Source organism: Rhinopithecus bieti, unplaced genomic scaffold (assembly GCF_001698545.2).
Source record: "Rhinopithecus bieti isolate Rb0 unplaced genomic scaffold, ASM169854v2 scaffold_12155, whole genome shotgun sequence".
Taxonomy (NCBI): Eukaryota; Metazoa; Chordata; class Mammalia; order Primates; family Cercopithecidae; genus Rhinopithecus; species Rhinopithecus bieti.
In genome coordinates this window covers 1,741,484-1,752,938 of record NW_016807423.1, presented here as the reverse complement: position 1 = coordinate 1,752,938, position 11,455 = coordinate 1,741,484, and the positions used below count along the sequence as shown (strand labels likewise).

Here is an 11,455-nt window from a genome sequence, read left to right as displayed (position 1 = left end):
CCCAGGGGGGCGGGGCGAGAGAACCCGCGAGCCCGCCGGCCCGAGTGGGGAACCTGGGCCGGGCCCGGGCGCGCGCTGCGAGGGCAGACGCTGGCGGCCTGCGGAGTAGCGTGAGGCGGCGCGCGCTGTCCGTGCCTCCGCGGACGTGAAGACAGGCGGGAGCGAGCGCGGGCCCGCGGCGCGCTTCAGGCGCAAATAACCCAGAACGCGAGCCGAGCGCTCGCGCGGATCCGGCAGCCGCGGATGGGCGAGGAGCGCCGGGCGCTCTCGCACGCCCGCCGGCCCGCGCACCTCCAACCCACCTGCCGCGGCCAGACAGGAATGGACTGTGTGACCGAATGAAATGGCGGGGCCATAAGCCATCCAAGGAGCCGCCTCCGTGAAGTTATAGGCTCGCAGGGCACGAGGAGAAAAAACCAATCCAGCTCCAACGGTACTGTTGTGACAGGAGGGCTGTCACAGCCTAGCGGAAGATCTGGCAGAAAGACCCTGAGAAAGAAGACACTAGGGGAAAAAATCAGAAAGTTCGAGTGATGAAAACTCGCCTTACGCTACAACAATGTAGGATAAACCCGGCGGTTACCCCACCCCACCCCAGAATGGGACAAAGTCGCACCACCCCTTGACAATGGGGTACCAAGATCTTATCGCCACGGCGGCTGCATCCTTATGGGGTCTTTTGGAGGGTTTAGCACCTTGCATCCTAGGATACAAAACACTTTTTGTGTGTTTTTTTGGTAGAATTCTCTGATCCCCTACCTCCAATCTGATTTAGGTCTTTCATGTTTTCCTCGCCTGGCTCAGTCTTCTACACCTTTACACAGTTGTATTTTTATATATTTGTTTAATGTCTGACTGTCAACTCCATGAGAGTGAGAATCATGTCTGTTTCCTTCACTATAATTTATCCTCTGCCTGGCATATAGTGGGTCCTCAAGAATGGCAACTTCATCACTAACTCCATAAACAACAAGCAATTGTAAGTGACTGTCTCTTGCTCGGTCAAGAAAACTCAGATTATTTCAGAATTTGCTGACAAACTAATCTCTACAACTTTAAAACATTCCAAGAATTGTATTAAAAGAGTTTCTATAGTTGAGTTTGCCCTTCAAAATGAGCGAGATTTAGAGTGTAGGATAAAGTAAGAGTAAGAAGAGAGTAAATGATTGGAGACAGGCTGGAGCCACGGTTTGGTTTTGCTGTAATCTCAGAATTAAAGAGCACAGGCTATAGAGTCAGAATTGGGTGTGAATCACACTTGCCGTGTGTGATGTTATTCATGATTCAGTTAAATCATTTTAAAAGGGAGCTAGTAATAATGCTTCTACACATAAATGTTGTAAGAATTAGAAATAATTCACTTTAAAAAGTTTTTTTAGAGACAGGATCTCACTCTGATGTCCAGTCCCGAGTGCAGTGGGGTGATCACTGCAACCTCAAACTCTTGGGCTCAAACTATCCTCCCACCTCAGCCTCCAGAATGACTAGGATTACAGATGCACAACACCACACCCAGCTAATTCTTTAAATTTTTTGTAGAGGGTAGGTCTCCCTATGTTGCCCAGGCTAGCTGGGATTAGAAGTAACTCAAATTGTGTGCTTATTCAGTATAGTGGGTACTCAATAAGTATCTGTTTAGGCCAGATGCAGTGGCGCATGCCTGTAATTCCAAGGCTTTGGGAGACCAAAGTGGGAGGATCCCTTGAGGCCAGGAGTTCTAGACCAGCCTGGGCAACAGAGCTGACTGGAGACCCCATCTCTACAAAGAGATAAAAAATAGCAGGGATTGGTGGCCTACACCCTGTAGTCCTAGCTACCCTGAAGGCTGAGGTAGGAGGATTGCATGAGCCCAAGAGTTCAAGGTTACAGTAAGCTATGATCATGCCACTGCACTCTAGCCTGGGCAACAAAGCAAGACCCTCTCTCAAAAAAAAAGAAAAAGAAATCTGTTTATATTGGTAAATGAATTTATATCTGTAAATATCTATAAATTGATTACTGCAAAATAGCAGAATCCCTACTCCACCTTGAATCTGGTACCACATTTACAGGCTTCCAGAACGCACATTATTTTCCTTCCTATAATTTATCAGAGTTTTTTGGGAGAATGAATATTCCTTTAATGCCTGTCTCCCTAACTAGACTATGAGCTATGGAAGGGCAGGAACCATTTCCATGTAAGGACCTATTTCTACAACCTGCCAAAATGCCTACACATAGAAGATGTTCAGAAAATATTTGCACTTTGAATCAATGAATATGTTACTCTGATTTAATCAGTTACTGCCTTTTTTCTGAGATGCAGTCTCACTCTGTCACACCCAAGTTGGAGTGCAGTGGCACAATCTTGGCTCACTGCAACTTCTGCCTCCTGGGTTCAAGCGATTCTCTTGCCTCAGCCTCCTAAGTAGCTGGGACTACAGGCGCATATGCCAGCATGCCCAGCTAATTTTTGTATTTTTAGTAGAGATGGGGTCTCGAACTCCGCCTTCAAGTGATCTGCCCGCTTCAGCCTCCCAAAGTGCTGGGATCTCAAGTGTGAGCCATGGCGCCTAGCCTGTATTTATGTGTTTATTTGCTTAATGTCTGTTTCCCAAAATAGACTATAAGCTCCGTGTTAGGTGGGCGTGGTGGCTCATATCTGTAATTCCAGCACTTTGGGAGGCTGAGGTGGGTGGATCACTTGAGGCCAGGAGTTCGAGACAAGCCTGGTCAACATGGTGAAACTCCATCTCTACCAAAAACACCAAAATTAGCTGGGCAGGATGGCGGACATCTGTAATCACAGCTACTCGGGAGGCTGAGGCAGGAGAATTGCTTGAACCTAGGAGGCGGAGGTTGCACTGAGCCAAGATCGTGCCACTGCCAGCCTGGGAGACACAGCGAGACCGCATCTCAAAAAATAAATAAATAAAAAACTTAAAAAACAAGCACATAAATATATAAACACAAATGGTAATAACATGGCAAATAAGACATTTGGGAATATGCAATACATGGTTGGGAATAACAAGAATGATAGATTAATTGGACCATAAGTTCCTGGTAAGAAATAGTGGGAAAAGACTGCAAGAGAGACAGGAGACATTGTGAAAAGATTTTAAAAGCATTGTAAAATGCTAACTTGAGGAATCTGCATTTTCTTTTTTTTTTTTTTTTTTTTTTTTTTTTTTTTTTTTTTTTTGAGACGGAGTCCTGCTCTGTACAGGCTGGGATGCATGGCCAGTATTGTCATGCAAGCTCCGCTTCCCGGGCTCACGGCCAATTCTCCTCGCCTCAGCCTCCCGAGTAGCGGGACTCCACAGGCCGCCTGCCACCTCGCCGGTTAGCTTTTTTTTGTAGTTTTTAGTAGAGACCAGGTTTTTCACCGTGTTAGCCAGGATGGTTCCTTGATCTCGCTGCCTCTGTGATCCGCCCGTCTGGCCAAAGTGCTGGGATTACAGCTTGGAGCACCCGCACCCGGCTGGAATCCTGCATTTTCTTAAGTTGGTAGAAGGAAGCTAAATAAAGGTAATTTTGAGCAGGAGAGTTATATGATAAAGGCAGTGGTTTTAGGAATACTTACATCACTCACACGAAATACTGTAGCATGAATCAGGAGAAAAATAATACAAGTTGGACACAAGGATGAGTTTGAGATAAACAACAGGGTGCGGACACGCGAGCGTACACTAAAGGCTTGTAGAAAGGCACTGGACGAAAAGAATAATCTAGACATCAGGCCAAAAGGGGCTGAACTGCGCTGCACTCCATTTGCCCGTGCTGAACCAGGTTGCCATCTGGTGCCCTCTTTCATTCTCACCAAGTAACCATATGGGCTAGCAATGGTTCTGGGCCTGCTGTACCTCTCTGTTGGATCCTCTTCTCTGATGAAAGAATTGAATATTTCAAGGAGACTGCTGCGGCACGTACCGCGATATTCTTCTCTACAGCATTGATCAGGTGACAACACACAGGTGCCACTGCACTCCAGCCTGGCGACAGACGCAGACTCTGTCTCAAAAAACAAAAAAAAAAAAAAAACACCAATCTTCCTTTCTTTTTTTCTCTGCACACTTCTAATTAAAGGCACAAATGGTCAGGTGTACAGCTTGATGACTTTTTCCCCCTCGACGCTCTCGCTTCACGCGCGACCTTTACAATTGTATACACTCCATAAGGTCTTTACATAGAAAAAAATGTAGAAGTTTCGTCATTCCAGACAGTTCCTTATGTCCCTTTCAGCCTTTGATACCCACCTCCCAGAGATACAATTATCTCATTTAAATGGGCTAATATAGCCATCAAAATTCTTTTTATGTTGGTTTATTATTAAGCATCAAACCACTAATTGAGAAGTCACCATGTTATTCTCATGGCAGTTTGTTCTGTTTTTATACTTAGTTAGTATTCACCATCACTATAATGACCACATGTTTGTGTCTATTCTCCCCTCTAATGGCATTTAGGGTGTGAATTAGTCAAATGATTAGATGTGCAAGAGATTTATTAGACACTATGCTTTTTTTTTCCCACGCATGCTCTTTTTTTTTTTTTTTTTTTCTTTTTGGAGACAGGAGTCTCGCCTGTACGCCACGCTCGGGGCAGCTGCACCACTCGGCTCATGCAGTCGCTCGCGTCTTGTTTCCACCTCAGCCTCTCGAGTAGGGGACTACAGGCGCTGCCCAACGCGGCTAACTCTTCTTGTATTTTTTAGAGAGACGCGTTCACTGTGGTCTGATCTCCTGACCGCGCATCGTGATCCGCCCACCTCCGGCTCCCTAAGTGCTGGGATTACAAGCGTGAGCCACCGCGCCCGGCCAGACATTATGCTTAATAGGGAACATGGAGAAGAAGCTAGGAGCTAGGGAAGACTGTAAGAGATGTCAGATCTCAATGCAGATGAAAGAGAAAAGAAAGGAAGGAAGGTTGAGTGGGAGGGTCTTAGAGTGCAGTACAGTTCTAAGAAAGTTAGGCAAGACCAAATGTGCCCATCAGAGGAACCCTGCGCCTTCTAGGAATGGGCCTGTCTTAGTACTTCTTCTTGTTGTACCAAATCACTGGGTGGCAGCAGCCTGTGGAAGGCATTTATCCAGAGGTAAATGCAGGGATAGATTCTGGAGCACAGCAGCTAAAGTAGTCAGTAAAGTATGCCCCCCACAGCTAGAAATCTGAGAAGAACATTTTCATGGCTGCCACAGTTCACCTCTTGTACCTCACCAATTTACTTCTTCATGCAAAATCAGGGAGCAGATCTTCCATGGTTCTCTTCCTGAGGGGAAACTCAGAAGAGGATAGTTAATGGAATGAGCTATATTCCCTATTGTTACAACTGGTCTTGGGGCTACAACTAGAACTCATCTTTTTCTTCTTCCACCATCCATTCTGAATTCTCCTCACCCCCAGTTATCACCTCAACGGGTCTTGGAGCTTGCTTAGAGAAATGATCCAAGCCCTCAGTCCTTAGAGTTCTGAGCTCTCAGCAATCATACTTTTATAGGCCAGGATTATTCCATGTGTCTGTTCACAGTTACAGTGGGGCAGGGAGGCAATCAGGAAGATCTCTTCAGTTCTATATGTATTCCTTCCTGCTTGCACTGTATAAGAGGAATACCGCCTCCTGCTTACGGGTCAATGACTCCTGCCAGTATGCTAACTCCTTTTCTCACCTGCAATCCCTGGGCACAAGGAGTCTCTGATGCCCTGGCAGCAGCCATAACTTAGGGTGCAATGGATTCGAACCTTTAGTCCTGTAGAACCTAGAGTTGTGGGGACAGAAAGCACAGAATCTCCCAGAAGTTCATTGTAAATGATAAATAATGAGGCCCACTCTTGCTTCTACTCCTTGGTTTCTAAACCTATGTCTCATTTCTGTTGGAGCCACAACACTATATAGAGGTGCCTAATTTATTGCATACTTATCATCTTGAAGGATGCCACCCCATCCCTTCAAAATGTGGTCTCTGAGGTAGGCATATCAAATGTCTATAGAAGGACATTTGAGCATTTTATAAGGCTGGCTGCTTCTATGCCTGTAGAACGTCTTCCCAGCACTTTATGAGGCTGGCTGGATAATGTGCTATATGATATGACTAGGGTATTCAATGGTCATGCCAGATGTCTTAGGCCACTTTGTGCTGCAGTAACAGAATACCACAGACTGGGTAATTTACAAAGAATGTAAGTTTATTCAACACATGATTTGGAGGCTGGGAATTCCAAGAGCATGGCACCAACATCTAGTGAGGGCCTTTGTGCTGTGCTTTCCCACAATAGAAGAAATTGAGCCTGTGAGACAGAAAGAGGATGGGGGCCAAACTTCATCCTTTTATCAGGAACCCACTCCTGTGATAACTAACCTACTCTCCTGATAATGATGGCAGGGTCCTCATGACCTAATCACCTCTTAAAGGTCCTGACTCTCAATGCTGTTATAATGGCAATTAAATTTCAACATGAGTTTTAGAAGGGACATTCACACTATAGTACCAGATGACTCTCAAACACCTGTTGCTGTGAAGTGGGTTCTCTGGTTGGATGCTATTCTATGTTGAATTCTATGCCTGTGGATAAGGCATTTCATAAGCCCTTGGGTACTGGTGCTATTTAAGGTCTGTAGGCAGGAAAGGCAAACTCATATGCAGGTATCTCTCCCTTTGAAATCAAACTCTTGACCCTTTTAGAATGAAAGGGACTGGTGTGCTGCATCTGCCACCAGAGACCAGTTGGCCTGTATCAGCAACAGTGCTATATCAGGAGGTTATATAAACTCCTGTATCAGGAGGTTAGTTGTTCATTTTGGTTGCCAACAGATGAGACATTTAAGGCAGCAATGCCTAGATAAATCTTGATAGGTGGGAATGCCTGCTGTTGAGACTATATGTAATTTCCACTTATGCCACCATGAGTTATCTCTCATGTCCCCATCATACCAGTCCTGGGGCGGCCAACTAATTAGCACCAGGCTAGTTAGCAATACCTGGCCAAGTCATTTTTGTCTGCTTGACTGTTCAATGCCTCTTTCATGTTGGATGCTTTTAAGTGGCCATTAATATGTGACACAAAAATTCTTTCCCTTCCAGGTCCCTGGCCAGAGGGCTCAAGCCCTCTGGTCACTGCCTTCTGGTCACTACCCAGGATTTTATATATATATTCACCTCTCTAGCCACTTTTCACCTGCTCACAAAGCAGTTAGCCAGATGCATTGCTCCTAGTTCTACTCATTTGGAAGGGTTTTCCTTTCCACCATTTTTCAGGGCCACTGCTGAAGATGACTATAACGCCATTACTATCCATTTTTGGCTTATATCCACATTCCAAACAGGCCTACCCATAAACCAAGCTCAGGCCTTTTCTTCCTTTTTCAGCTCTCATGTCAGACTTACCTTCTGTCATATAGATATAAGCCCAAGCTTAAAGAAGAGCAATAATGCAACTATAGCAGGTGGTATAGGAGGCCTAGGCTTCCTGCTCATGCTCTCTGTTCCTCCTAAGGCTCTTATAGTCCTGGATGTAATGTCTTTATCTAATGACAGATGCTGGTATGGCTGAATTGATGACTTGGCAGGTCTAACAGAACCCAGCTCATAATGGAAAGTTTCATACTCAAAGTAACTTGGTGCCCCAGAGTCAAGTGTCCTATCTCTACCAGGGCCCAGTAAGGCACCAGGAGCTATTTCTCTTAGGGTGTATAATCCTCTTCTGTGACTAACATGACCTTGTTCCAAATTCCCAGGACCTGCACTGTGATTCTTCCACTGGGGCTTCCCATAAACTCCACATTGCATCTTTTCCCACCACAGATACCTTCAACTGGGCCTGCTGGCTTATACAGCCCAAGCATCAAGGCTGCTTCCCCTACTGCTTGGCCCTGCTTCAGAGCCCCTTCCCACTCCAAGCACCATAAGGGATGATAGCATTCTGTGTTACCTCAGTATAGGGGCTAGAACAGTATTCTTAGGTGTGAAATATCTTACCTTCAGAACCTGAAGAGGCCTATCTGGCACTGTGCTTCTTTTTATCTTTTATCTTTCTTTTATTTTTTTTTTTTTTTTTTTTTTTGAGAAGGAGTCTCGCTCTGTCACCCAGGCTGGAGTGCAGTGGCCAGATCTCAGCTCACTGCAAACTCCGCCTCCCGGGTTTACGCCATTCTCCTGCCTCAGCCTCCCGAGTAGCTGGGACTACAGGCGCCCGCCACCTCGCCCGGCTAGTTTTTTGTATTTTTTTAGTAGAGACGGGGTTTCACCGTGTTAGCCAGGATGGTCTCGATCTCCTGACCTCGTGATCCGCCCGCCTCAGCCTCCCAAAGTGCTGGGATTACAGGCTTGAGCCACCGCGCCCGGCCTCTTTTATCTTTTATCTTTTAATTTTATCTTTCACTTTGGAGGGGATATCCTAGCATGCCCTGAAACTGGGCCCCTAAGCGTTTTACCATAATGACATGTCTCCAGTTCACTGCAGTTTTTCTCCCACCCTGCACAACACATATGTGTCTTAATAAGGCCACCAGCATCCTAGCAAACTTTTGCTTATGCTGTTCAGTCAACTTGATGTCATCAATGTAATGAATCAACATGATATTCTTTGAGATGGTCCGGATCATACTACATTATGACAAAGGGCAGGAAATGTAATATAATCCCAAGGCAAAACTATAAATAACTGTAGTGGTTAATTTTATGTGTCAACTTGACTAGGCCACGAGATGCCCAGATATTTGGTCAAACATTATTCTAGGTGTTTCTCTGAGGGTATTTTTGAATGAAATTAGCATTTAAATAGTAGACTGAGTTAAGCAGATTGCCCTCCTGGATGTGGTTGGGCCTCATCCAACTAGTTGAAGGTCTGAATAGAACAAAAAGGCTGAACTTCCCCTTACTGAAATAGAGGTTTTTCCTGCTTGACTGCCTTTGAACTGGGACATCAGCTTTTTTGCTGCCTTCAGACTCAAACTGAAATATTGGTTTTTCCTGGGTCTCAAGCCTGGCATAATTCAGACAGGAACTATACTCTCAGTTTTCCTGGTTCTTACACCTTCAGACTCAGATTAGAACTAAGCCACTGGCTCCTGGGTCTCCAGGCAAGGTAAGCTTGCCCACTTACCTTATAGATCTTCCGTGGAAAACCCTGACTAATATAATAACTATGTTTCATGTGAATGTATGTCATTCTGATTCTTTCTTGATTAGGACAGAAAAGAAATGCATTTGTCAACAAAATGGTTATATACTATGTACCTGAGGCCATATTAATCTAATCTAGTGATGGTACCATGTCCAGTATGGCAGTTACTACTGCCATACAATCAGGGCTGCTACTTGGTTGAGATTGTGGTAATCTACAGGCATCCTTTGGAAACTTTCTAGATTCTGCAGGGGCCATACTGGCAAGTTAAATGGGGGTTGCAGTAAAGATCACAACCTCTTGCACCCTTTGCATCCTCTCAATCTTTAAACATGGCACTAATCTCCTCCGCTGTCCCTACCCCAACTCTGAGGGTTCACAGGGATGGGGCATTTTCAGAGGCATGGTGGGGTCAGACAGGCAGAATGGCCAGACCATGGTGCCAACCTTTCAAGGTCTTTGCAGCCGTATAGAGGTCTTCAGGGCAAAGATTTCTCATTAAAGGAGTCCTTCATTAAGCACAAATGGCAAGGCACATGTACAGTCATTGGCTAGAGCCTCCCTGAGAAAAGCATGCCTTCAGCTCACAAACTGAGGTAGACCCTGATGAAACTAACAGCTGGAAACTATTACCTAAACACATTCCTTGCAGTGGAACAAATAAAGGGGATATCAGTGACACAGTTGTGTGTCTGCCATTTTTTCCTTTCTTCCTATACACCCACCCTTATCAAGTTTTCCAGGCACCTGGTATCTCCAAGCTCTGACTTTTTCTAAGGTTTGTAATATAAACAAACCTTCTTTGTGGATTTCACCCCATGAAGATTTCCGGGTTTCTTCTTACTCCATTCAGCAAAGACAATTTGTCCATCTGCTTTTCATCTTCCAGATTTTTAAAAAATGTTGATCCTCTGTTGTTATCTCATTTGTTCTTTCCATGGGGTTATACTTTTCTCATTCTCTTTTTGCCATCTAGATCAGGGGCTGGCAAAACTTTTTCTATATAGAGCCAGATGGTATATCTTTTAGGCTTAATAGGTCATGCAAAAAACAGGCTGTGGCTGTAGTTCCTCAGCCCCTGATCCAGAGCCTTACTATTCAAAATGTGATCCACAGATTAGCAACACTGGCATCACCTAGAAGCTTGATAGAAATGTAGAATCAAGCCTCACCCCAGAATTGTTGGATGCATTGCATTTTAATGAGCTCCCCAGTTGATTCATTTGCATGTTAAAGTTTGAGAAGTACTGATCTAGAGAGATTTAGCGGAAGGAGCAGAGATAAATGCAAATGTTCAACCCATTATAGTTAACTAGAAGTCTTTTTCGTTAAAGCTGCTCTGACTTGGGGTTTCTAATACTTGCAATTGAGGGTATACTAATTCACATCTCCTTGGTGATGGAGCCTCATGCAAATCATTTCACTTTTATGGACCTTATTCTCTTTTCCATAATTAAATGTTTAAATCAGATGATCTTTTAAGGTCTCTTCTAGCTCTCGGATTCCATGACCTTGTATCTCTAGTCCTAAAGAAGAAAGAGAAGCTGACGCCCTGGGCAGAAAACAAAAACAAAACTAAAATGAACTCAGACACAGAGATGCAAAGACCCAGTTACTGGACTTTAAGAGAAGGAGGTTTGATCTCTGAATAAAAATAGATATAACATGAATATAATGAAGCTTAAATTTCAAAACCCCTCACTTGCACTGGCTGCTTTTTTTTTTTGGAGGAGACATAGACTTTCTGTGTCACCCAGGTTGGAGTGCAGTGGTGTGATCTCGGCTCACTGCACTCTCCCCATCCCAGGTTCAAGCAATTCTCCTCCCTCAGGCTCCCAAGTAGCAGCTGGGATTACAGGCGCGTGCCACCACGCCTGGCTAATTTTTGTGTATTTTTAATAGAGACAAGGGTTCACCGTGTTGGCCAGGCTGGTCTTGAACTCTTGACCTCAGGTAATCCACCTGCCTCGGCCTCCCAAAGTGCTAGGATGAGGCATGAGCCACTGCACCCAGTCACACTGGCTGCTGGCTGCTTTTAAAACTGCACCTTTTGGCCGGGCGCGGTGGCTCAAGCCTGTAATCCCAGCACTTTGGGAGGCCGAGACGGGCGGATCACGAGGTCAGGAGATCGAGACCATCCTGGCCAACACGGTGAAACCCTGTCTCTACTAAAAACACAAAAAAATTAGCCGGACGTGGTGGCGGGCGCCTGTAGTCCCAGCTACTCGGGAGACTGAGGCAGGAGAATGGCTTGAACCCAGGAGGTGGAGCTTGCAGTGAGCCGAGACGATGCCACTACAATCCAGCCTGGGCGACAGAGCGAGACTCCGTTTCAAAAAAAAAAAAAAAAAAA

General features: G+C 45.2%; 1 protein-coding gene across 1 annotated transcript in view; it reads right to left on the bottom strand.

Annotated features, from left to right (window-relative positions):
- The window catches only part of ZSWIM5 (zinc finger SWIM-type containing 5), a 184,584-nt gene extending 183,882 nt beyond the window's left edge, over positions 1 to 702 (bottom strand). The window contains 2 exon segments of the mRNA XM_017881686.1: positions 25 to 436; positions 638 to 702. Coding sequence (XP_017737175.1) covers positions 25 to 436; positions 638 to 702 — 477 coding nt within the window.
- Between the last annotated feature and the right edge of the window lie 10,753 nt (positions 703 to 11,455).